General features: G+C 44.6%; 1 protein-coding gene across 5 annotated transcripts in view; it reads left to right on the top strand.

The window, feature by feature from the left end:
- INPP4B (inositol polyphosphate-4-phosphatase type II B) overlaps nt 1–27,463 on the top strand; it is a 1,036,387-nt gene that overhangs the window by 953,356 nt on the left and 55,568 nt on the right. For all 5 annotated transcript variants that reach the window (XM_077279254.1, XM_077279258.1, XM_077279253.1 and 2 more), the window contains one exon: nt 2,308–2,420. In XM_077279254.1, coding sequence (XP_077135369.1) covers nt 2,308–2,420 — 113 coding nt within the window. The remainder of the gene's footprint in view (nt 1–2,307; nt 2,421–27,463) is intronic.

The raw sequence follows: 27,463 nt of genomic DNA, 5'->3' as shown, positions 1-27,463 counted from the left end.
GTATACCAGGATGGAGATGGGGGCCATGTATACCAGGATGGGGATGATGACTGTGTATCCAAAGATGGGAATAAGGGCCATGTACATCAGGAAGGGGGCCATATCTACCTAGATGGGGACATATATATCAGGATGGGGCATATATATACCTGGATGGGAAACATTACCCCTATAGAAGTGTCAGCAGCAGCTCCCCCTTCCACAAGTGTGTCGTGACTACATTTTTTGCATCAATTTTTTTACTATTTTCCTCTCCTAAAACCTAGGTGCGTCTTAAAGTCTGAAAAAAAAGGTAAATAGGAACAGGGGTTTTTTTTTGTTTATTTAGGTCAAAAACTCTGCACCCAGACTTTACTTTAGAGTCTATAGTGAAATATAACAAAAAAACAATACACACAAAGTGTTTTGGGGCAGTGGTATCTAATTTAAAATGCAGCATTTTATAGGTATATTATTCTGCCTTTTCCATAGTCTCTATAGGACTTGTAAAAAAGGCAAGTTCAAATTGAAACAAGATTTAAAAAAAAACACTAAAAAATACCATGAAAATTCTTGACATTGGTGGAGTTTTTTTTTCGCTACAGTCATTTTTAACACCGAAGGACCAGCTATGCTTCTCTAACAGATTTTGCTTGTTTCAGATGTCATCTTGGCCCAAAGCGAGTAAAAATTCATGCAATGGCTATTGGAATTTTGCCAAAGAAAATATCTGCAGACTAATATACTGTAATTTTTCAACTGTTTAAAATGTTTGAATGGATACAGCTTTTTTAAAAAAAGATTTAATTGTATTATATTTTGATTATTGTCATATTTTTATTTTAGTTTGTGCTATATCAAGCAAAAAAAGTGTTAATTGCATTATGTGTCCTGCACACTCAGACATGTAGTAGGGTATTTGTGAGTCACCACGTAAAAATTAGACATTAACGAAAGTGATTTGTAAGCATGTTATGGTTTTCTGTTTTAGGTTGACATAGTATGGGGACGTGACCACTCTCTTATTAGCCCAAATGAAGCAAAAATATTGAGATATTTGGCTAATATATATAAAATACTTTAGACATATCATTATGAGACTCCTGTATTAATGATGGGAGTGATTCTGCACCCGCCTCCCCTGTACACACTTGTCTTATAAGTATTGTTGATACCAAAAATAGATCCAGCAACATGATATTTGATAAAATGATTTCTTTATTAGCAAAGTTCCATAAAAACAGCCACCATTAATGGATGCATGGTGAATAGTCAAACGCTCTATTCAACGCGTTTCAGGTGTCAATCCTTAATAATGAGACACAAGGTGAACAAATACCCTCAGTACATCACAAACTCCTCCCTCTCCTCACCGTGTGTCTTTATTTTGTAAGCTATGAATAAGGCCTGACATGCGAAACGCGTTGACTAGAACATGTTTAGTCATCATGCATGTATAATGTGCAGTTTTACAGTGGCTACTTTTTTTTAAAGACCTCCTAATAAATGATGAAAGGATTTCTTCTTTATTAGGAAAGTTCCATAAAAACAGCCACCGTGAAGCCGCACTTTATTTATGCATGGTGAATAGAAATGCTTTAGTCAACGCATTTTGGGTATCGAGTCTTAATCATGACTTAGAAAATAGTGAGGAGAGGGATGAGTATGTGATGTGGTATGTGATACCCTCATATTTATTCACCTTGTGTCTCACCATCCTCAAGATTAAGGACTGACATCCGAAACGCATTGTTTTCATGGAATTTTCAACAGTCGACAGTTTGTGATACCTGGTGTGGGTGAGCGGCATTTGCTTCCTGCATTCTATTTGAAAAATAAAAAATCACTTAGACATCATCATGACTAGATAAGTCTAAAAAATGTAGCTGCAAGATTATACATTTTTTGGAGTACTTGCAACCATTTCAATTTCCTTCCAAAGCCCTGTATATACCGTAGTCAATTTCAGTTTTGTTCATGTGAATCCAATGTGGGTTAAGTAACAATGTGTTTCAATGTACTGCAATAATGTAAGCCAGACTAAAAAAAAATTACTATCTATTATTCTTCTGTGGCTCGATAACCGTATTTGTCATGATCAATCAGTAGTGAGTACGGTATATCATAATAATGATGAGTATATGAATGAAAGTTTTCTCAATCTTAGATGTTTGATTGTCATCCATTTTATAGGTGATGACATAGTGTACTGTGTTCACATAGGGCGTTGTGCATAGTTTGTGGGAGCTCTTATAAGAGTTATCATTCTCAAACATTCAGTGGCGCAGACACTAAACTTATGACTTACACCTCCATTTATTTTTATAGGTCCACTGTTGTTCCAGGAGCAAAGTGATCTGAAGGAGCTTCTTGAAAATCTTCACCAAAACACGCATGCCAAAAAAAGGAAGAATGTAGAAATCATGTGGATAGCGGCTACCGTAAGTTTTGGTTAGGGCTAATAAACATGTAACTTTCTACTAATCATTTTCTCAGGTGACTGCAAACATCCCTTATTATTTTCCAATGCAAAAGTTTAATATTAACCCCTTTCTGACCTCGGACGGGATAGTACGTCCGAGGTCAGATCCCCTGCTTTGATGCAGGGCTCCGTGGTGAGCCCGCATCAAAGCCGGGACATGTCAGCTGTTTTGAACAGCTGACATGTGCCCACAATAGCGGCGGGTAAAATCGCGATTCACCCGCCGCTATTAACTAGTTAAATGCCGCTGTCAAACGCAGACAGCGGCATTCAACCGGCGCTTCCGGCCGGGCGGCCGGAAATGAGCGCATCGCCGACACCCGTCACATGATTGGGGGTCAGCGATGCTTCTGCAGAGTAACCATAGAGGTCCTTGAGACCTCTAATGGTTACTGATCCCCGGCAGCTGTGAGCGCCACCCTGTGGTTGGCGCTCATAAGCCACCTGCATTTCTGCTAGATAGCAGCGAACATCAGATCGCTGTTATGTAGCAGAGCCGATCGTGTAGTACATGCTTCTAGAATCCCATGGAGGCTATTGAAGCATGGCAAAAGTAAAAAAAAAAAAAAGTAAAAAAAAATGTGAAAAAAATAAAAAAAATATAAAAGTTTAAATCACCCCCCTTTCGCCCCATTCAAAATAAATCAATAAAAAAATAACCAAACCTACACATATTTGGTATCGTCGCGTTCAGAATCGCCCGATCTATCAATAAAAAAAACATTAATTTTTTTCAGAATCCCTTCATGTTAAAAAGTGTAGTTAAGTGTTCAATACAGTTAAAAAAAATGCAAAACAAAAAAAGGTCTTAAACACATTAAAGCCCGAGAAAATGCTATTTTGTCATTCATCTGGCCAACAGAAATCCATGGGTATGTTAACTTCATTTTTGGGTATCTACACTGAAAGTGTAGCCATTTCAGTGTGAAGTGACTCTTATGATTGAAGTTGAGCAAACATCTTCCTGCATAAGAAGTGCCATATTCATTAAGAAGTTTCACAGCTCTTAAAGGAGTGGTTCGGCACCTAAAATGTATTTTCTAAATAGTTATCCTTACACCATAGCCACTTTTGTAATTTCCTCTATTACAGAACACCCTACACTTTGGCCTATCTACCTAATCTCTAAAGATTTTTTTTTTTTACTGTACTTCCTGTGAAATATAATTTGAGAGGAGCCTCAAATGGGATATCAAAGGAGAATGGGGCTGTATTCACCCCCCACAATATCCATCCCCCCTCCTGGAACAGGATGTCACCAGGGGGCAGCACGGAAGTTGCTCTCTAGTTTCTTGCATCGCCGCTCCCTCTGAAGATTTCCTGGATCCTGGGTGATGGATGCTGTGACAGATGTGAGTGCAGCACCAGCACTCTGCTTCTATCTCTGTCATAGCTTCTGTGAATGAACTCCTCATCAGATGATGTGAAGCAGTGAGTGACACTAGCACCGTCTCACAGCTTCAAGCACTGCCCTCAAACAAATCATCATCATGGGGCAGCGCTGGTGTCACTAACTGTCCCCTGATGGCGTCTTTCACAGAAGCTGCAAAGGTGGTACACGCATCTGTCAGTCTCCATAATCCAAGATCAGGATGTCCTCAGAGGAGGCTGAGATGCAACAAACTAGGGAGTAACTGCAGTGCTGGTTTCTGGTGACACCCTGTTCCTGGAGGGCCAATGGGCGCTGTGGGAAGGGAGTGCAGCCCCAGCCTCCTGTGACATCATGTTTGAGACTCCTCTCAAATGAAATGTTGCAGGAATTACAATAAAAAAAAAACACATTTAGAGATTAAGTGGATAGGGAGAAGTGTAGGGTGTTGTGTAAAAAAAAATTTTCAAAAGTGGTTTGGGTGTAAGAATAGATAGGAACTATATTTTAGGTGCCAGACCACCCCTTTAATAAATTTGTGCACATCTTTTGAGATACCCATAGTCCAAAATCAGGAATCTATTCCAGCTATGAGAACATATGTTCTATAATTTACTTCACTTTCTGGCATGTGTTATAGGGAGTCTGCAAAGCTTCAGAAAAAAACAGCGAAAACCATTATGTGCTATATCGTCCTTCATCATACAGAAAATACCCATTTGTTTTATGCAGTGATGTGATTACAATATTTTTATGAACATTTTAAAATATTTAAAAATCTCAAATGTCTTGTTCTGAATCTAATTATGTTGTATTTGATTATTTCTGCATGACCTTTGTGTTATTTTATATATTAACACTTAGGAAAATGTATATATATCTGGAAAGAGTGGGGTTTTTTTTTCCAAGATAAACCTAAAACTGCAGCGGAAAGGAGATTTGTTTAATATGTTCTGGTGCTCAGGCGTGAAATTTTGTTAATTGCAGTTAGATTTGTTGCCACATTAAGGAATGCTGAAATGATTCTAATTGCCATTTTCAAGAATGAACTATAAAGTAATCTCTAATAAATTGACTGTGGTGACCGCAGTAATGACCTGGAAACATTGCATTACATCAATAATTCTCAAAAATATTAACTTGGCGTATATAATGGTGGCATTTTCTGTGTCTCTTCTCCTTATGTGGGAAATGTATTATCAGCTAAATACATAGCCAGTTACTCTTTCACTTACTTGTTTCTGCGCTTTTTTCCCCTTACTATTCCATCAGTTGGCCTAGTGGGAAATAAGGCTGGAATTAACTCATGACTGATGATGTGTATTGTCAACTTAGCTCATACACTCAGTATAAGTACAGATGGGTAATACAAGCATTAACTGCCAGCTCTTCCTAGTGATTTTGAATGCATGTCATACACATCTCTCTATACATAATTATTGCTTTAGGAAAGCAGTAGCTGTAGCTGGATCCTATGCCAGAACTCTTACAAATTTCATTAAGACAATGGTGTAGCTATGGAGCAAGCAGGAAGAACAATCGCATTTGGACCCAGGTCCTTGGGGGGGGCGGGTACATAAAAATACACTAATTATAAATGGCATATTACTATGAACTCATAGATTTTATTTAAATGGAATTTGTCCAATTCTATATTCTTTTAACAATGATCATATATTCATAATTTTCCATGTCAACCTTATTAAAACAGCCATATACCGTAGATAAAACTGGACTAATGTAGTTTTCATCCATATGATAGGCTGACTCTTCCCGTTCTGTAAAGATCACTAATCGGGTGTCAATTACTATCATTATTCAGTTGTTATCTAAATAACATCACAGACAGAAATACCTTAAAAGATAACACCTGTAAATAGATCACACAGGATCTACCTTTTTCACAACAGGTAATGTCACAGATCACCTCCTCCTCCCTCCCTACACAATGACCTCTGCACAGATAACAGAGCATGCCTAGAAGACTCACCCACAGAAGTCACTGAGTAATCTTCAGTCTACAAGTTACTATGGGCCATGTAGCTGCTCTAAGGCATGTCTACGAATGCTGTTAGTAGCAGCAAAAGAAAATCAGCACTTCACAATCATGCACAAAAGAAACTGAAAAAAATTCTACATCAAAAAGTCAAAATAGATTAAAAAAAAAGAATGTGTGTCACAATCTGGTTTTATTTGTTTTAAACATCTTTTTATTGATTTTGCACATACTGAGAACAAAGGAATAACAGATGGTGGTGTAGAAGAAGTTAAAGAGCGCTAAGCAGGCATTCTTTAGAAATTAGGTAACATTGTTATAGAGGTACATCAAATATCAAAACCAATAATCAATCGTAATTATCTAACAAAGATATGGTATTCTACCAATAACCACAAGTCATTGCATAACTATTGTTGATAGAATGCTGTAACAGTAATAGGTCAACTGACCACCTTTAACAGTACGAAATATAGACATAAAAATGGGAGAGGGGGGAGAATAAAAGGAGGGGGATTCTTTCCACGAGGAAAGAGAGAAGGAATCGGTGGCTTATAATGATCTATACATGGAATCTATCAGTGAGTCTATATCTATGACCATCAATGTAGTCTATAAAGTGATATATGGGATACTCTGTTGTCTTAGTGTTGTGAACTGTGTTTCTGGGCTCCCTCTGGTGGTCACTAACGGTATTGTGTTAGGTATGTCTTGTTGCAGGCCTGAGCTCCAGCTGTGTCGTTAAGCAGCGGGTGTTTCCTATTTGAGTCTCCTCTGGACTCAGTCTCTTGCCTGGCATCGTTGTATCCAGACCTATTTGGTCTCCTCCGGATTCCTTTCAGTCTGCCTCATGCAAGAAAAGCTAAGTCTGTTTTGTACAATTTGGATCGTTTGCATTATTCAGTGTTTTTGTCCAGCTTGCTTTACATTTGATTTTTGACTCGCTGGAAGCTCTAGGGGGCTGATATTCTCCCTCCACACCGTCAGTCGATGTGGGGGTTCTTGAATGTTCAGCGTGGATGTTTTGTAGGGTTTTCTGCTAACCGCATAGTCCACTATCTATTTTCTGCTATCTAGACTATTGGGTCTCACTTTGCTGAATCTAGTTCATCTCTACGTTTGTGTTTTCCTCTTGCCTCACCGTTATTATTTGTTGGGGGCTTTCTATATCTTTGGGGTTCAATTTCTCTGGAGGCAAGCGAGGTCTTATTTTTTCCCTTTAGGGGTAGTCAGTTCTCCGGCTGGCTCGAGACGTCTAGAACCAACGTAGGCACGTTCACCGGCTACTTTTAGTTGTTTGTGTCAGGATCAGGTATGCGGTTAGCCCAGTTTCCACCTCCCTAGAGCAGTATTTATATTTTTGCTATCTTGCCGGAATATCAGAGATCCTCTGCCATTGGGATCATAACAGAATGCCAGGCCAAAAGAAAATGTTTAATGCATCGCAGAAGCGGGATTAAAAAGAAGTTCTGAGTTTTTTGGGTTTTTTTTGTTGTTTTTTTTTTTTTTTGCTGCAGTTTCCTAGCTTCTTCCATCCCCTTTTTCTCTGAATGGCTGAAACTCTGCTGCAGATATGAATGTCCAGACTTTGACTTCTAGTGTGGATCAGCTTGCTGCTAGGGTGCAAAGCATTCAAGATTTTGTTATCCATAGCCCTATGTCTGAACCAAAAATACCTATTCCTGAGCCGTTTTTTGGAGATAGATCTAAATTCCTGAATTTTAGGAATAATTGTAAATTGTTTCTATCTCTGAAACCTCGTTCCTCTGGTGATTCCGCTCAGCAAGTTAAGATTGTTATTTCCTTCTTGCGCAGCGACCCTCAGGATTGGGCCTTCTCTCTGGCGCCAGGAGATCCTGCATTGGTGAATGTTGATGCGTTTTTTCTGGCACTTGGTTTGCTTTATGAGGAGCCTAATCTTGAAAATCAGACTGAAAAAATGTTGCTGGTTATCTCTCAGGGTCAGGACGAAGCTGAGGCATATTGCCAAAAATTTCGGAAATGGTCCGTGCTTACTCAATGGAATGAGTGTGCACTGGCCGCAAATTTCAGAAATGGTCTTTCTGAAGCCATTAAAGATGTGATGGTGGGGTTTCCTATCCCTACAGGTCTAAATGATTCAATGGCTCTAGCCATTCAAATTGATCGACGTTTGCGGGAGCGCAAATCTGATAATCCTTTGGCGGTGCTGTCTGAACGGTCACCTGATTCTATGCAATGTGACAGAATTCTCACCAGAGCCGAGCGACAAAATCATAGACGTCAAAATGGGTTGTGTTTCTACTGTGGTGATTCAACACATGTTATCTCAGCATGCTCTAAACGTTTAAAGAAAAAAGTTAATCCTGTCGCCATTGGTACTTTTCAGCCTAAGTTTATTTTGTCTGTGACTTTAATTTGTTCATTATCTTCTTACTCAGTTATGGCTTTTGTGGATTCTGGTGCTGCTTTAAGTCTGATGGATTTGTCGTTTGCCAAGCGCTGCGGTTTTGTCCAGGAGCCTTTGGAAAATCCTATTCCTCTTAGAGGAATTGATTCTACGCCATTGGCAGAGAATAAACCTCAGTATTGGACGCAGGTGACCATGTGCATGACTCCTGTACATCAGGAGGTGATTCGTTTTTTGGTACTGCATAAAATGCATGATGTTGTCGTTTTGGGTCTGCCATGGTTACAGGCCCATAATCCAGTTTTAGATTGGAAAGCTATGACTGTGTCTAGTTGGGGGTGTCAGGGGATTCATGGCGATTCTCCATTGGTGTCTATTGCTTCTTCTACTCCTTCTGAGATCCCTGAGTTTTTGTCAGACTTTCAGGATGTATTTAATGAGGCCAGGTCCAGTGCCCTTCCTCCTCATAGGGACTGTGATTGTGCTATAGGTTTGATTCCTGGTAGTAAGTTTCCTAAGGGACGACTCTTTAATTTATCTGTGCCAGAGCATGCCGCGATGCGGAGTTATATAAAGGAGTCTTTGGAGAAGGGACATATTCGCCCATCCTCGTCCCCTCTTGGTGCAGGATTCTTTTTTGTGGGCAAGAAAGACGGGTCTCTGAGACCTTGTATTGATTATCGTCTTCTGAATAAGATCACTGTTAAATTTCAGTATCCTTTGCCATTGTTGTCTGATTTGTTTGCTCGGATTAAGGGATCCAGTTGGTTCACCAAGATAGATCTTCGTGGTGCGTATAACCTTGTGCGCATAAAGCAGGGAGATGAATGGAAAACGGCATTTAATACGCCTGAGGGTCATTTTGAGTACCTGGTGATGCCTTTCGGATTATCTAATGCTCCTTCTGTGTTTCAGTCCTTCATGCATGACATCTTCCGGAAATATCTGGATAAATTTATGATTATTTATCTGGATGATATTTTGGTTTTTTCTGATGATTGGGAGTCCCATGTGAACCAGGTCAGGATGGTGTTTCAGGTTTTGCGGGAGAATGCTCTATTTGTGAAGGGCTCAAAATGTATCTTTGGGGTACAGAAGGTTTCTTTTTTGGGTTTTATTTTTTCCCCTTCTACTGTGGAGATGGACCCAGTTAAGGTCCGTGCCATTCATGACTGGACTCAGCCCACGTCTGTTAAGAGCCTGCAGAAGTTCTTGGGCTTTGCTAATTTTTACCGTCGTTTTATCGCTAATTTCTCCAGCGTGGTTAAACCTTTGACGGATATGACCAAGAAGGGTTCTGATGTTGCGAATTGGTCTCCTGCGGCCGTGGAGGCCTTTCGGGAGCTGAAGCGTCGGTTTACTTCAGCGCCAGTCTTGTGCCAGCCGGATGTCTCTCTTCCCTTCCAGGTTGAAGTTGATGCTTCTGAAATTGGTGCAGGGGCTGTTTTGTCGCAAAAAAGTTCTGATGGCTCCGTGATGAAGCCATGCGCCTTCTTTTCAAGGAAATTTTCGCCTGCTGAGCGGAACTACGATGTTGGTAATCGGGAGTTGTTGGCCATGAAGTGGGCATTTGAGGAGTGGCGACATTGGCTCGAGGGAGCTAGACATCGTGTGGTGGTCTTGACTGATCATAAAAATCTGATTTACCTCGAGTCTGCCAAGCGCCTGAATCCTAGACAGGCCCGTTGGTCGTTGTTTTTCTCCCGTTTTGACTTTGTGGTCTCGTACCTGCCTGGTTCGAAGAACGTGAAGGCTGATGCACTTTCTAGGAGTTTTGTGCCTGATTCTCCGGGAGTCTCTGAGCCGGCTGGTATTCTCAGAGAGGGAGTAATTTTGTCTGCCATTTCCCCAGATTTGCGACGAGGGCTGCAAAAATTTCAGGCTGATAGGCCTGATCGTTGTCCACCAGAGAGATTGTTTGTCCCTGATGGATGGACCAACAGAGTTATTTCTGAGGTTCATTCTTCGGTGTTGGCGGGACATCCTGGGATTTTCGGTACCAGAGATTTGGTGGCCAGGTCCTTTTGGTGGCCTTCCTTGTCGCGGGATGTGCGTTCTTTTGTGCAGTCCTGTGGGATTTGTGCTCGGGCTAAGCCTTGCTGTTCTCGTGCCAGCGGGTTGCTTTTGCCCTTGCCTATCCCAAAGAGGCCTTGGACGCACATTTCCATGGATTTCATTTCGGATCTTCCGGTGTCTCGGAAGATGTCTGTCATCTGGGTGGTGTGCGATCGTTTTTCTAAAATGGTCCATTTGGTGCCCTTGCCTAAGTTGCCTTCCTCCTCGGATTTGGTTCCTTTGTTCTTTCAGAATGTGGTTCGTTTGCATGGCATCCCTGAGAATATTGTATCTGACAGAGGATCCCAGTTTGTGTCCAGATTCTGGCGATCCTTTTGTGCTAAGATGGGTATTGATTTGTCTTTTTCGTCGGCTTTTCATCCTCAGACTAATGGCCAGACCGAGCTAACTAATCAGACGTTAGAGACTTATTTGAGATGTTTTGTTTCTGCTGATCAGGACGACTGAGTTACCTTTTTGCCACTGGCCGAGTTTGCCCTTAATAATCGGGCTAGTTCTGCCACCTTGGTTTCACCCTTTTTCTGCAACTCTGGTTTTCATCCTCATTTCTCCTCGGGTCAGGTTGAACCTTCTGACTGTCCTGGGGTTGATTCTGTGGTGGATAGGTTGCAGCGGATTTGGAACCATGTGGTGGACAATTTGAAATTGTCACAAGACAAGGCCCAGCGGTTTGCCAACCGCCGCCGCGGTGTGGGTCCCCGACTTCGTGTTGGGGATTTGGTTTGGTTGTCTTCTCGGCATGTTCCTTTGAAAGTCTCCTCTCCTAAGTTCAAGCCTCGCTTTATCGGTCCTTATAAGATTTTGGAAATCCTTAACCCGGTGTCTTTTCGCTTGGACCTTCCAGCGTCTTTTGCTATTCATAATGTGTTCCATAGGTCCTTGTTGCGGCGGTATGTGGTGCCTATGGTTCCTGCTGTTGAGCCTCCTGCCCCGGTTTTGGTTGAGGGCGAGTTGGAGTACGTGGTGGAGAAGATTCTGGATTCTCGTATCTCTAGACGGAAACTCCAGTATTTAGTTAAGTGGAAAGGCTATGGTAAGGAGGACAATTCCTGGGTTGTCGCCTCTGATGTTCATGCGGCTGATTTGGTTCATGCCTTTCACGCTGCTCATCCTGATCGCCCTGGGGGTCTTGGTGAGGGTTCGGTGACCCCTCCTCAAGGGGGGGGTACTGTTGTGAACTGTGTTTCTGGGCTCCCTCTGGTGGTCACTAACGGTATTGTGTTAGGTATGTCTTGTTGCAGTCCTGAGCTCCAGCTGTGTCGTTAAGCAGCGGGTGTTTCCTATTTGAGTCTCCTCTGGACTCAGTCTCTTGCCTGGCATCGTTGTATCCAGACCTATTTGGTCTCCTCCGGATTCCTTTCAGTCTGCCTCATGCAAGAAAAGCTAAGTCTGTTTTGTACAATTTGGATCGTTTGCATTATTCAGTGTTTTTGTCCAGCTTGCTTTACATTTGATTTTTGACTCACTGGAAGCTCTAGGGGGCTGATATTCTCCCTCCACACCGTCAGTCGATGTGGGGGTTCTTGAATGTTCAGCGTGGATGTTTTGTAGGGTTTTCTGCTAACCGCATAGTCCACTATCTATTTTCTGCTATCTAGACTATTGGGCCTCACTTTGCTGAATCTAGTTCATCTCTACGTTTGTGTTTTCCTCTTGCCTCACCGTTATTATTTGTTGGGGGCTTTCTATATCTTTGGGCTTCAATTTCTCTGGAGGCAAGCGAGGTCTTATTTTTTCCCTTTAGGGGTAGTCAGTTCTCCGGCTGGCTCGAGACGTCTAGAACCAACGTAGGCACGTTCACCGGCTACTTTTAGTTGTTTGTGTCAGGATCAGGTATGCGGTTAGCCCAGTTTCCACCTCCCTAGAGCAGTATTTATATTTTTGCTATCTTGCCGGAATATCAGAGATCCTCTGCCATTGGGATCATAACATCTTAGTAAAGCTGGATAATCAGCGCTGTCTCTGAAGGATTTCCACGGGGCCCAGGTTGTCATGAACTTCTCTTGTGAAAAACGTGTGAATGCTATTATTTCCTCTATGTGGTAAATCTGGTCGACTCTCTGTGTCCAGTTTTAGATTCGGGCAACTCTGGGCAAGCCAATGTGAGGGGATAAGTAGTTTGACTGCAGCTATTAAAAACAATAGCAGAGATTTGTGTCTTGAATGCGAGTTATCACCTGACCAATTTAAGGAAATAAGTGTCGGAGTAGGAGGGCTTGAGAGCTGGCAAATTTTAGTTATAATTTTCAACATATCTTTCCAGAACGATTGGATCTTGTCACAAGACCACCACATGTGCAAGAACGTTCCAGTTTCCCCAGAGCATCTCCAACAGGTTGAGGGAGAGTTAGGGTACCAAAGGTGTGAGAAGACTGGAGTGGTATACCATCTGGTGATAATTAGTGATGAGCGAATATACTCGTTACTCGAGATTTCTCGAGCACGCTCGGGGGTCCTCCGAGTATTTTTTAGTGTTCGAAGTTTTAGTTTTTCTTGCCGCAGCTGAATGATTTACATCTGTTAGCCAGCTTAAGTACATGTGGGGACTCCCTAGCAACCAGGCAACCCCCACATGTACTTATGCTGGCTAACAGATGTAAATCATTCAGCTGCGGCAAGAAAAACTAAATCTCCGTACACTAAAAAATACTCGGAGGACCCCCGAGCGTGCTCGAGAAATGTCGAGTAATGAGTATATTCGCTCATCACTAGTGATAATTAGTGTTGAGCATTCTGATACCGCAAGTATCGGGTATCGGCCGATATTTGCTGTATCGGAATTCCGATACCGAGATCCGATACTTTTGTGGTATCGGGTATCGGTATCGAAACAACATTAATGTGTAAAATACAACATTAATGTGTAAAATAAAGAATTAAAATAAAAAATATTGCTATACTCACCTCTCCGACGCAGCCTGGACCTCACCGAGGGAACCGGCAGCGTTCTTTGCTTAAAATGCGCGCTTTTCCTTCCTTCCGTGACGTCACGGCTTCTGATTGGTCGCGTGCCGCCCATGTGGCCGCGACGCGACCAATCACAGCAACCCGTGACGTAATTTTCAGGTCCTTCTAGGCATTCAGGATTTTAAAATTACGTTCCGGCTTTGTGATTGGTCGCGTCGCGGTCACATGGGCGACGCGACCAATCACAAGCCGTGACGTCACGGGAGGCAGGAAACGCGCGCATTTTTAAAATTACGTCGCGGCTTGTGATTGGTTACGTGCCGCCCATGTGACCGCGACGCGACCAATCACAGCAAGCCGTGACGTAATTTCAGGTCCTGAATGCAGAAATAGGCATCAGGACCTGAAATTACGTCACGGCTTGCTGTGATTGGTCGCGTCGCGGTCACATGGGCGGCACGCAACCAATCACAAGCCGTGACGTAATTTAAAAAATGCGTGCATCTCCTGCCTCCCGTGACGTCATGGCTTGTGATTGGTCGCGTCGCCCATGTGACCGCGACGCGACCAATCACAAAGCCGGAACGTAATTTTAAAATACTGAATGCCTAGAAGGACCTGAAAATTACGTCACGGCTTGCTGTGATTGGTCGCGTCGCGGCCACATGGGCGGCACGCGACCAATCAGAAGCTGTGACGTCACGGAAGGAAGGAAAAGCGCGCATTTTAAGCAAAGAACGCTGCCGGTTCCCTCGGGGAGGTCCAGGCTGCGTCGGAGAGGTGAGTATAGCAATATTTTTTATTTTAATTCTTTATTTTACACATTAATATGGTTCCCAGGGCCTGAAGGAGAGTTTCCTCTCCTTCAGACCCTGGGAACCATCAGGAATACCGTCCGATACATGAGTCCCATTGACTTGTATTGGTATCGGGTATCGGTATCGGATTAGATCCGATACTTTGCCGGTATCGGCCGATACTTTCCGATACCGATACGTTCAAGTATCGGACGGTATCGCTCAACACTAGTGATAATCTTATATGAGTTTTCTTGAATTTTTACACATCCGGATGGGCCATGTGTGTTTTTATAAATTTGTTCCACCTCCCAATCTTGCAGTTTAATGCCTAGGTCTTTTTCCCAATTGGAAATAAAGCTCTTTGACCGGAGTTGAGACGACCAATATCTCGTGATAGAGTTTAGTCAGTACTCTTCTTGATGGTTTATGTTGAGATATTAGAGTTTCGAAGGTCGTTAACTCTCTATGTGTAACTCCGGTTCGGAGATATGATCTCATGGAGTTCATAAACCTATTGTGGTGAAGGAAATTGAAGTGATAGTGTGGAAATGTATTTTGTAAATCAGTTAACGGTAGTAATGTATCTTCTGTCATGAAAGACTCCAGATTTTCTTTGATCTTGTGCAAAGAGTCTGGGTTTGTAGCTGAAGAGTAATCTAAATATAATCCTGGGAGGTCCATCACTCTAGCTAGGGGAGATGGGAGTGGCATTAATAATTGTGATTGTTTAGACCAAGTCCGAATTATGTTTTTGGAGATTGCATCACAATCTGATTTCAATTCATAAAAATATAGTTGAAATGTTCTTTTTAGGTTGCAAAATCTACAGTATGTTTGTACCTAGTTATACCACTAGTACAAGAAAGTTTTACTACTATGCTTATGTATTAAAAAAGTCCAAACACCAGAAAAACAGCCGTCTGGCTAGCATAATCTAATAAATGAAATAGACATGAGACACCCGCAGATCTTACCCATATCTTTTTCCATAGGGATACCCACGCGCCCCTAGGGACAAAGCTATGGGTAAGATCTGCGGGTGGTCTCATGTCTCTTTCATTTGTTAGATTATGCTAGCCACACGGCTGTTTTTGATACAATGGGATTTTACCTTTTTGAGACTTATGTGACCATTTAGGCTATGGATGAAATTAAATGCACTAGGCACTTTATTTGAATCAGACCCTTGTTCAGGCGTTATGAGATAGCTAAAATTTCCATGCCTTTGTCCTGGGGGTGCCATTGTTTAAGGTGCACCTTTAACCTAGTCTTTTGCTCTGTTCTAATTACCTATTTTGTGATACTTACCTGTATATGATACATTTGAAATAAAATTTACTATTTTATGATATATCTATTTTTTGGTTTCTTGCACCAATTTCTGGTGCTTTGATAATTTGAGGGAGCTCCATAGGATACCATTCAGTGAGGTCCTGGTATATAACATATTTTTTTCCGGGACAAATTTTTGGTATCGTACTATGATATCTGTATTTGAGATATTGTGTCTGTATTAAAAAAGTGCAGTGCCCTCTATTCAGAGAGTCTTTTTATATTATGGCAGAATTGATGTTTTCTCATTATTTTAATAAATGCTCAAATACTTGATAATTTATTGAAACCTCAGAATATTGCAGAAATGGAATTTCTGCAATGACAATGTTTGAAAAACGACATGTATTGTAAACAATCCATCTATTTTGTAAAAGAAAATGAAATGTTTTACTTCTTAGGGGGTAATAATGAGCAGATTTCTCACTGACTGCCAGTTCCTGTAAACATCTGCCTTTCTATGGCTGCAATCCTAAGGCTGGAGTTAGACATACTGTCTTGTAGTTGTTGTTGTAGTTGTGGTTGTTAGGGCATGCTATCATATTAGCATATGGATTACAAATCTCAGTTCCCCCTTTTAGATTTAGAAAAACAAATGTTAACAAAAAAATAAAGAAATTAGGAAAAGTAATGAAAATATAAATATTTGACATTTTTTGCAAACATGTCAACAGGAACTGCAATTGCCACGTTTTATTCTTAGAACCTGATAGTAAAACTGTTTACATAATATAATCCTGGGATTTGTCAGATTCCAAAATCTAAGTGAAACCTTGACAATCACATGACGACAAACAATATGGTTATACTTCCGGCTTTCACTTTTGTAAAAACGGCCACAACAATCAATCTTGTGGAGTACAGTCATCTCAGACACAGGATTTTAAAAGGAACCTGTCACCAGGTTTGGCTGATATGAGATACGGCCATCACCTTTCAGGCCTGATATACCGCATTCTATAATACTGTATATCTACCCACAACCTGACCTGTGACACGGGCGCCGATGGACGGGATTAGTGATGAGCTTCCGGCACGTGCATGCTAAATGCTGCTGTCAGAGATTGACAGTGGCATTTAACATGTTAACAGCCGCGGGTGTTAGGGGTACATGTCAGCTGCACAAATCAGCTAACAGATGCCTGAAAACAAACGAGGAGGCCACCTTGGATGTATCTATACGTCCAATTTGGTAAATGGGTTAAATTTGGTGGTAAAAATTCTCTTCTTATTATATTCCACATTTTAAGGTAAAAGTTGCAAAACTTTTTTTTATAAATCACTTCTCGACCAGGATTAAAGAGCAGGTAAAGTCTTCAGAAATGTACTTTAAAATCTCAATTTCTCTTTTAGATTTTAAACTTGTAAAAAAAACAAATAAACAAAAGTAATGAAAAGAAAAATATTTGGGCCCCACAAAGGCTTTAAATAGAACCTGTCACTTCAATTTTTATTTCAGAAATTAATAGTACAGATGAAAATACGCACATTAATAATATATCTTACCAGAGAAAAATAGTTTTCTCTGCCAAAATTGATCAATTACTAAAATTCTCAATTCTGAGGTATAATCTGTTTTTCTTGATGACAGACTTTCCCATTACTGAGATAGGAGATGGCAGCTGCTACTGACGAGATTCAATGTAGATAGCAGGGAGAGGAGGAGGGAGGAGCTCTGCCTCTAGCTTCCTCTTCCCATCCACATAGAATTGTATCCAGCACACAGTGGTCACAATCTACTGCTGGCGATTCAGTGACGTCCGCTGACGTCTTGTTGATAAAGCAGCGGCTTGTCATCTGCTCTGTCCTGTTGATGGGACATGAGCGCTGATGACATGCTGATTGACAGCCAACTCCCCACTACATCAATGTAGGAAGCCAGCTGTCAATCAGCATGATGTCAGCAGTCACACCCTGTTGACAGAGCAGCCCGGAAGAGGAAGATAAAGTCTGTTTGAGCAGCAGATTTGCTGGCAGGAGCAGTTGTGACTGCTTTGAGCGGGCCCCAAGTAGAACAGATGTATTAAATGAAATAAAAGATTTTATGAGGTTTCTTAACACAATAGTATTTGTTGGCTTATAATACTTCAGAATGTTATTTATTTCATAAGATGTCTTTAGTATTCCAGGTTAGGCTGTTCTCACTGTTGTTACTCCAGTACCAGTTTCTTACTATGGTTTACCAGGTTTCTTATGGTTGTACAGGTTGATTCACTTTCTACTTTACCGAGAAAACTTGCTGTAACTTCTAAAAAAGATGGTTGACCATACTGAAATTTGGACTGTACATACTTTCGTTCATGAGAAGTGATGGTACAATGAACCACAGCAACAGCGACAAGAAACATTCTTGCCCCTAGTGCTCTCGCCAATTAGTCACCCCATCGGTCATTTCCACTACGTGATAGATTTGCTGCCGCCTTTCAGCTTGCCGGTAGTTTGTGTGGTGCTTGCATTTCACTCCTGCCGAATTCCTTCTTCATTTATTAATAATGTACAGGTACAGTTTGGAGGAACGTGTTTTTTTTGTGAAAACTTACTGGGAAATTGAATCCTTAAAAGGAACCTGTCAGGTCCCCCATGCCCTGCAGTCCAGCAGCATTCAGCTATTTGTGATTAAACTCCCTCCCTAACCAGCCCTGTATAACATAATTCAGTTAGAATATTTATTTAAAAAAAAAATAAAAAAAACATTTATAACCTCCACTTTCCCTATGCTGATGAGGTCTTTGACTAGTTTTCCAGACTAGTCCGCCCTCTTTCCATGTGATAACATAATTTGGATGAGGTGGCCTCATAACCAGCTTATGCAAATATGCACACATGCAGGCAGCATGACAGTAAGGCCGTACTGGGCCGCAGGCCTTCAAAGGGAGGACGCCATGACAGGGTTAAGTGATAATACATGAGAAAGCATTGGGTTGAGGGAATTTTGGGTGGGGAAGGGTTAATAAATTTGAATCAGGGGAATGATGTATGGCTAGGGGGAGGGGGAATGGGGAGAAGAGGCGGAGTAAGGGCGGGCAGTATAAGGGGCAATGGCCATCTCAGTGGGGCAACCATTTTAGGTCCCCCACCGTACTAGAAACAAGCTCAGAGCTGATTTTAGTTATGGAGATTGAGGCGATTTTGCAGCAATTGAGAGCGGCTGCGGGAACCAGAGGTGCGGGATGGCTGCAGGCATCCATTCAGGGCCTGCTGCCTGATGAGGGAGCCGACCAACCCCAAGGTTTAAGTGCAGGGCGACGGACTCGGAGGTCTAGGCCTCCGGAGCGCCTCAGCCCTGAGGCTACCCCCAGGGCCCGGCGCCGTATAAGGAGCCCCTCTAGGGACCCTCCGGCCGCGGTCACGAAGCGTCGGCAGCCGGCGCGTAAAGCTGCGGCTGGGAGGAATCCGCAACACCGGCGGGGCCTGCAACAGGGGGAGGTGTCGGCCTCCCCTGCAGCGATGGCGTCTGGAGGAAGCGTGGATCCAGGAGCAGGAGCGGCCGCTGCCCAACCAGGAACGGGCTCGGCTCGGCGGGGCAGAGAGGTACTGAAGAGCACACGAGGGCCTGCTAGTCAGGTGCCTTCAGCGCAGGGGGGAAGCCGGCAACGCGAGCACTCACCAGCAGCAGAAGGAGCCAGGGATCCGGGGTCAGGAACGGCTGGGGCCCCTTCGGTTCGGCCCCAGGCTCGGCATTCATCCAGCAGCAGTGAGGAGTCGGCGGGGCGAGCATCAGCACGCAGGGCGGCTGGTGAGTGGCAGTGGGGAGTCTCCTCCTGCTCATCGGCTGCTGCTGCTGCTACAGAGAGCAGAGCTGGACGTCCCTGTGCTGCAGCTGGGAGGGGGAGGGGGAGGGGGGGCGAAGCTGACCGCAGGCATGGAGGAGATCGCTGTGTAGTAGGAGGGAGGGAATCTCTGGCCACTGGGGAGGGGGAGAGGAGGGGGGAGCATGGATTAGGCCATTCATTTAGAAGAAGAGGATCATCAGATGGATTTGAACCAGGACATGTGGGACGTATGGACACTGGGGACGCAGCGGTCGAGTCAGGCTGGCTGCACACTGCATCAACTTCCATGGGACAGCACGAGGATGGAGGAAGCACGCGCCCAGAGAGATCGCGTCAGGACGCCGGATTGGCGGCTGCTGGGAACACAGCACCCAGGCAGCCAGGTGAGCGAGACTGCACTTCTTTTTACTTACCTGCACTAGCCTCAAATGTGAATGCAAGGGGGGAGGAATTATCTGTTGGGGGGGCTAGTGGCGGCTCTGGTGTTTTATTACAAAGTCTTAAAGATTTAGTGCGGTTATGGGAGGCGGGGAGTGCGCAGGGTACGTTATCTCCCTCAGCGGCTTGGTTAGGTAATAGAAGGGGTATAGGGGATGGAGAAAGAAGTCTGGAGTCACGTCCTGTGGTACAGAGCGAGGTAACGGGGGTTACTGCGGCGGCTGGGGACGAGGCGGCTTCGGGCAACGCAATAACGGGTCAGGTATCCACGGCGGTTGATAACGGGGGCAAAGATAAAGATGAAGCAGTGCGTTTAGGGGATGCTGCAAAATGTGAAGTGTATGTCTGTTTTGAGGGGCCTCTGGGAACACATTTAAAGCAGGAAGTAAGGGATAGGATTTGGAAGGGGGAATACGTGGCGATATTCTCACTTCTCCCACTCGAACGTTTTAATTTAGACAGGGTCAGACGGGATGAGTATAAAAAGGAAGACGAGGAGAGGAGACGTTTTCGTTTGATACCCCGCACATTCAATAATTGGTTACAGGCTTTCGCTATATTGGCTAGTGTGATTGGGGAAAAAGCGCCAGAAAATTGTTCGCCCCTATTCTGCTATATGGATACCATAGGGGAGGCATATAGAGTATACGGGGGACAAGGATGGTTGAGATATGATGAACAATTCCGCCAGAGGAAAGCAGTTCGTCCAAACATTAGATGGGAACATAAAGACATAGCTCTATGGATGAGAGTGACGGCCCCTGGAAAAGGGGGTTCGGGTTCACAATCGTTTCTTGGGGGCACCGGGGGTTCAGGGCAGTCAGGGCACTCGGTGGCAGTACAGAAAGGACTGTGCTTCTCATACAATGACGGCACATGCAGGTTCGGCGCCAAGTGCAAATTCAAACACGAGTGTTCCGCCTGCGGAGGTAATCATGGGGTGTCGAAGTGCTTCAAGGGAGGAAAACAGAAGGGATCTGAGGGTTTTGAAAAAAGGGGTGACACCGGTTCGGCTGGAAGAGATGGAGCACTTCCTAAATAAATACCCTAACAAAGAGGCTGCAAAATTGTTGCGTGATGGTTTTCGGGAGGGATTCAAGATCCCTTTTGTTGACATGGAGGTGAGGTTATCAACCAGGAATTTGAAATCAGCCAGGGAATTCCCAGAAGTGGTCACTGAAAAATTGCAAAAAGAAGTGGCTTTAGGTAGAATGGCTGGGCCGTTTGACACAGCCCCCATGGTTAACCTGAGAGTGTCGCCATTGGGGGTTGTACCAAAAAAGGAGCCTAACAAGTTCAGGTTGATTCATCACCTCTCATTTCCGAAGGGCTCTTCGGTAAACGATGGAATTGACCCCCAATTGTGTTCTGTGTTATATACTTCTTTTGATTCGGCAATGTCATGGGTTAGAAAATGTGGACAAGGGGCCATGTTGGCAAAGACTGACATTGAGGCAGCGTTTAGACTGCTACCAGTTCATCCAGACAGTATGCATTTGCTTGGTTGTTTTTGGGACGGGGATTTTTTGTGGATCGTTGTTTACCGATGGGGTGTTCATTGTCATGCGCCTATTTCGAAGCATTTAGTACGTTTTTAGAATGGGTAGTTAAGGACGTGACAGGACTCGGTTCTTGTGTTCATTATCTGGATGATTTCTTGTTTGTTGGGTCGGCCTTTTCTTCGGATTGTTCGGTTTTACTTCACTCGATGGAAGGGGTGGCTAAAAAATTTGGCGTTCCGTTGGCAGCGGAAAAAACGGTTGGGCCTGTTACATCTTTGAGTTTTCTGGGTATTGAAATCGACACGGTGGCAATGGAGTGTAGATTGCCTGAGGACAAACTGGTGAACATGAGATTGGAGGTGAAGCGTGTGGGTAGCTTGAAGAAGGTAACACTTCGTGAGGTCCAGTCGTTGCTTGGTAAACTGAACTTCGCATGTCGGATCATGCCAATGGGAAGAGCCTTTTGTCGTAGACTTTCATTGGCCACGGTTGGGATTAGGGCGCCAAATCATTTCATACGGCTTAGAAGGGATCTGAAGGATGATTTGAAAGTTTGGGAATTTTTTCTGGATTCATACAATGGAAAGTCACTCTGGATTGCGCCGGTGGTGTCGGCGGAGTTTCTCGGCATTTTGGTCGGTTCAGCGGACGAATCGGGTTTTTCTTTGTTTTTTCGGAACGAATGGTTAGTGGCCGAGTGGCCAAAAACGTGGAAAGAGAACGGTTTAGTGGCTGATATTACACTACGCGAAGTTTTTCCTATCGTGGTAGCTTTGACACTATGGGGAGGCAATGTTCGAGACAAGAAAATATGTTTTTGTTGCGGCTCAGTTGGGGCCATGGAGGCTATTAATTCGTTGTCATCATCAAAACACTCTCTTCTGCGAGTTTTACAACAATTGGTTTGGGCTGGTTTGAATTTTAATTTGTGGGTCACGGCGGAGCTTGGGGTTTTGAAATATAACAAAATTCTTGAAGCTCTTTCTTCTTCGCAGTGGGATCGTGTTCGGGAGTTGGCACCTCAAGTGGAACCCACGGGGAAGGTTTGTTCAGAGGAGCTTTGGAATCTTCCGCTGGGGCAGTGAGAGACTTGTTGGCCAGATCGCTGTCGGCTGGAACTTGGTCGCACTATACGAGGGCCTGGGATTCTTGGGTCCGGTGGAAAAATCAGATGGGTGCGGATTTAGAGGACGAAAGCAAATTGATTTTATTTATCGGTCATATCTGGGAGTCAGGTTGGTCAGTGTCAAAAATCAATAATTCGTTATCAGGCTTGGATTTTGGCTTTAAACTTAGAGGGTTGCAGGATTTGACAAAATCGTTTCTGGTCCGGCAGGTGGTAAAAGGCTGTCGTAAAGGCTGGAAGGTGTCAGACGGTAGGCGGCCGGTGTCATATGAAGTTTTATTAAATCTGGAAAATCAGTTAGAGGCTGTGTGTTCGGATATGGGGGAAGTAATTTTGTTTAGATTAGCATTTTCTCTAGCATTTTTTGGTGCGTTTCGGTTAGGTGAATTGGTTAGTCCTTCCAAGTGTAAGAAAGGTGGTATACTGAGGCAGGATGTGGACATGTTTGGGGACAGGCTAGTGATAATTGTGCGTTCTTCCAAAACGGATACTGCAGGTAAAGGTTGTCGAGTGGTTCTTTTTGAGGTAAACGGCTCTCCAGTTTGCCCGGTAAAATGTTTGAGGGAGTTCCTGTCTGGTCCAGGTTTGGGGGATTGCCCATTGTTAGTGCATAAGGATGGGTCATTTCTCTCCCGTTTTCAATTTTTGACTGTATTTAGACGTTGTTTGGAGAAAGGGGGCATTTCAGCGAAGAATTTTAGTGGGCATTCATTCCGGATTGGGGCGGCAATGGAGGCTGCCAGGAGGGGTCTAGGAGATGAAATGGTTCAGAGGATCGGTCGGTGGGAATCAGTAAGATTTCGTTCTTACATTCGCCCGTCTTTGTTGTAACGGATTGATCTAATTGACCGCAGTTTTCCTTTTCAGTTATACGGTGTTGATGTTTCCTTTTCTATTTTCAGAGCCGAGGCAATTGCTTATTTGGATCATGGGTCATTCATTTGTATTCTGGGCGGCATTGAGGGCCGACGTTCGGCCGGACGGGAGACAACTGGGAGTGCCCCGATCGCGTGGAACCCTGAGGTGGATCGGAAAAAGGGGTATGATGTGGAAGCAATTGCTGTCGGAATTCCACAGATTTGTTCGATTGGATCGGGTGCCAGACTTGTTGGTGGTTCATTTGGGGGGCAATGACTTGGGCAAACGTCCCTGTAGGGAACTAATTAAGGATATCAAGTTTGACATGTTACGGCTTTGGTCTATGTTTCCACGTTTGTTGGTTGTTTGGTCGGACATTGTGCCCAGGAAGGTTTAGCGCGAGGCAAGATCTGTTCATGGTGTGAACAAGGCGAGGATTAAGTTAAACAGAGCGATTTCACGTTTTATGGTGAGAAATGGGGCACTTGTGGTTCGGCATAAGGATCTGGAGTCTGGGCAAGGGGAATACTGGAGGAAAGATGGGGTCCATTTAAATGCGATAGGTCTAGATTTGTGGTGTCTGGCGATTCAAGAGGGCATTGAGAAAGGTATTTTGGTATGGCGTGACATAAATGTTTGAGGGGTCAGAACATTTATGCTGGTGGCGTGGGGGGGGAGGTCCTCGAGGTTGGTGGTGATGGAAATGGTGGATCGGAGGGGGGGGGATCTCTAAGGTCCTGGACTCCCCCGTGGGTGAACAAATTTGGAATGGAACAAAAAGATCACATGGAGGTGATAATTAGGATATATGGGTAATTTTGGAGGAAATTGGCCGGGTGAGTCTATGGGCGTCTCTGAGCTGGAGCGTAGCGGCTAGAGGCAAGACGTGACCTGGAGGCCAAGTTTTACGGTTATGGAAGACAAGTTTTTATGGTCTGGAGGCCAAGTTTATTACATTTTGGGGCTTCGAGGACCACCCTCCCCGTGGTTAATGTTTAATAAATAAACTGTTTGTTATTATGTGTTAATAAACGGCTGCTGTGGCCAACTTATCCAAATACCATTGTGGTCAGTTTTTTATTTCAGATAAAGCGGTCGGGCCGTTTGGTTGAAGGGTAAAAATGAGGAGTAAAAAAGGTGGGTAGAGAAACTCATGGGGATTCACGTATACCAACTGTCAAGTAAGGCCGTACTGGGCCGCAGGCCTTCAAAGGGAGGACGCCATGACAGGGTTAAGTGATAATACATGAGAAAGCATTGGGTTGAGGGAATTTTGGGTGGGGAAGGGTTAATAAATTTGAATCAGGGGAATGATGTATGGCTAGGGGAGGGGGAATGGGGAGAAGAGGCGGAGTAAGGGCGGGCAGTATAAGGGGCAACGGCCATCTCAGTGGGGCAACCATTTTAGGTCCCCCACCGTACTAGAAACAAGCTCCCACCCACCCTCCCTTTTTTGTTGGTTGCTTTGGAAACGTTCATAGGTGATGTCAAGGTCGTTAAGAAAAAGGGGTTATTATCGTTGTATTGCTCGAATTATTGCGTTATGTTTTCTGTTGTTTTGTCGCGGCAGCAAGGCGTGGGGGGGGAGGTCCTCGAGGTTGGTGGTGATGGAAATGGTGGATCGGAGGGGGGGGGATCTCTAAGGTCCTGGACTCCCCCGTGGGTGAACAAATTTGGAATGGAACAAAAAGATCACATGGAGGTGATAATTAGGATATATGGGTAATTTTGGAGGAAATTGGCCGGGTGAGTCTATGGGCGTCTCTGAGCTGGAGCGTAGCGGCTAGAGGCAAGACGTGACCTGGAGGCCAAGTTTTACGGTTATGGAAGACAAGTTTTTATGGTCTGGAGGCCAAGTTTATTACATTTTGGGGCTTCGAGGACCACCCTCCCCGTGGTTAATGTTTAATAAATAAACTGTTTGTTATTATGTGTTAATAAACGGCTGCTGTGGCCAACTTATCCAAATACCATTGTGGTCAGTTTTTTATTTCAGATAAAGCGGTCGGGCCGTTTGGTTGAAGGGTAAAAATGAGGAGTAAAAAAGGTGGGTAGAGAAACTCATGGGGATTCACGTATACCAACTGTCATGTGTTTCTGAAGTCGGGTGTATTTTTCCCAGCTTCAGAGACGTGCACTGAGCATTTCCGGAAGTTCAGAGGATGATGTACAGTCATGCACAGTGCACATCTCTGAAGCCAGCAAGTGTACACCTGGCTTCAGAGACGCAGTGACTCTACCGGAATGAGTGGCGCACGTGTGCAGATTTGCATAAGCTGACGATGACGCCGGCTCATCCAAATTATGTTGTCATGCCCACAGGGGCGTGATAACATGGAAAGAGGACTGACTAATCTCAGAAACTAACATCCCCATCGATGTTATCATGCCCACAGGGGTGTGATAACATGGATAGAGGGCTGACTAATCTCGGAAACTAACGCCCCATCGATGAGTCAAAGCCCTCATTAGCATCGGAAAAGTGGAGGTTATACATGCTTTTTTGCAGCATTTATTTAACTGAATTTTGTTTTACAGGGCTGGTTTGTGAGGGAGTTTAATCACACATAGCTAAATGCTGTTGGGTTGGACCGCATGGGATGCCAGGTAGATATACCGATGTCTGTGACAAATACAATTAGTACATGTCACGCTCGCGCCCAGACTGGTTGACGTGGGCATGCGGGGGTGTGGCCCCACTGTGTCACAAACCAGACTACCCTGGAATGGGCGTAACTAAGTAGCTTTCTTGGTGTTCACTGGAGCCTCTGATGGGGAGGTCAAGCTTGTGTGGCAGGAAGGTAAGAGGTACCACTCCAGGGTGGTGTCTGGCTGTGGCTGCTGATCCCACCGGGGGACGGAACACGGCAGAGACACTGGCGGGCGGACGGGCACGGCTGAGACACTGGTAGGCAGGTGGGCATGGCTGGCACTCTGGCAGATAGGTGGGCATGGCGGGGACACTGGCAGGCGGGCACAGCTGGGACACAGGGCAGGCAGGTACTCAGGCAGAACAGGAGGACTGAAATGGTTCACTAGTAGGACCGGTATACAGGCAGGCACGGCTGGTATATGGGAACAGGTAGGGACCTGTTCAGACAGGAGGAACGGAGGTCGAGAAAGACCGCAAGAGCGGATGCAAAGCAGAAGCACAGGAGGTGGAGCCAAGAGCAGGAGGTGGAGCCAAGAACAGAAATGCAGGAGGCGGAGCCAAGAACAGAAACACGGGAGGCGGAGCCAAGAGAAGGAGGTGGAGCTAAGAGCAGGAGGCAGAGTCAAGAACAGAAACACAGGAGGCGGGGCCAAGAGCAGGAATGTAGAAGCTGAGCAAGGTAAAACTGCAAGGAGTGGAGCTAGATAGAACCGCAAGGAGCGGAGACAGGTAGAACCGCAAGGAGCAGAGCCAGGTAGAACCACAAGGAGCGGAGCCAGGGAGAACCGCAAGGAGCAGAGCCAGGTAGAACCGCAAGGAGGAGAACCACAAAGAGAGAACTGAGCAGAGCCACAGAGCAGAGGGTAGAGCAAGGCCACAGAGTGCAGAGCCGAGAGCAGAGCAAAGCCACAGTGTGCAGAGCAAAGCTACAAAGTGCAGAACCGAGTACAAAGCAGAGCCACAAAGTGCAGAGCAATGCAAGACACAGAGTGCAGAGCCAAGAGCAGAGCAAAGCAAGACACAGAGTGCAGAGCCAAAAGCAGAGCAAAGCAAGACATAGTGCAGAGCCAGAAGCAAGGCAAAACCACAGGATGCAGAGAAACGTCACAGGAGTACACACAGCAGAGAAAGGAAGCAAACCAAGACAGGGATATAAACGGACACAGAAAAAGGACTAGACTAAGATAGGGTCAGGAACGGGACAACGCACAGACACAAGCCAGGGTACGATACCCCACTGGGTGGCAGACTAGGACACAGGCCAGGGTACAACGCCCCACTGGGTGGCAGACAAGGACACAGGCCAGGGTACAATGCCCCACTGGGTGGCAGATGCAGAACACAGACCAGGGTACAGTGCCCCACTGGGTGGCAGACACAGGAATCAGAACACAGGGACCTGGCACCTCAGCAGCAAGGAACTGACTGAGGAAGTACAATGCACAGGCCCCCACCAATGGGTGGGGAAGTCTTAAGTACAGGAAGCCTCATGGCAATTGGCCGGGGACACCTTGGCAAGGTACACACAGTCGCATTAAGAAACAGGAGTTGCTGGCGCCGCCCCCTATGCACACAGACAGAAGGCATACACAGAGCAAGCAGGAGACATGAGTCACACAGCATGGAGGCGGCAGCAGAGAGAAGTCACAACATGGCCCAGAGAAGTGAGTGAGTTTGTGTGTAATGCAGGTGGGGGATGGGAGGCCATGCAGTGAAGCCGGCAGGGTTGTTATAGTTTATGTGTGTGCAAATTACTGAACATGTATTTAATTAATAAAAGATT

This window comes from Ranitomeya variabilis, chromosome 1 (genome assembly GCF_051348905.1).
Source record: "Ranitomeya variabilis isolate aRanVar5 chromosome 1, aRanVar5.hap1, whole genome shotgun sequence".
Classification (NCBI taxonomy): domain Eukaryota; kingdom Metazoa; phylum Chordata; class Amphibia; order Anura; family Dendrobatidae; genus Ranitomeya; species Ranitomeya variabilis.
This window is presented reverse-complemented; position numbering and strand designations above follow the sequence as displayed.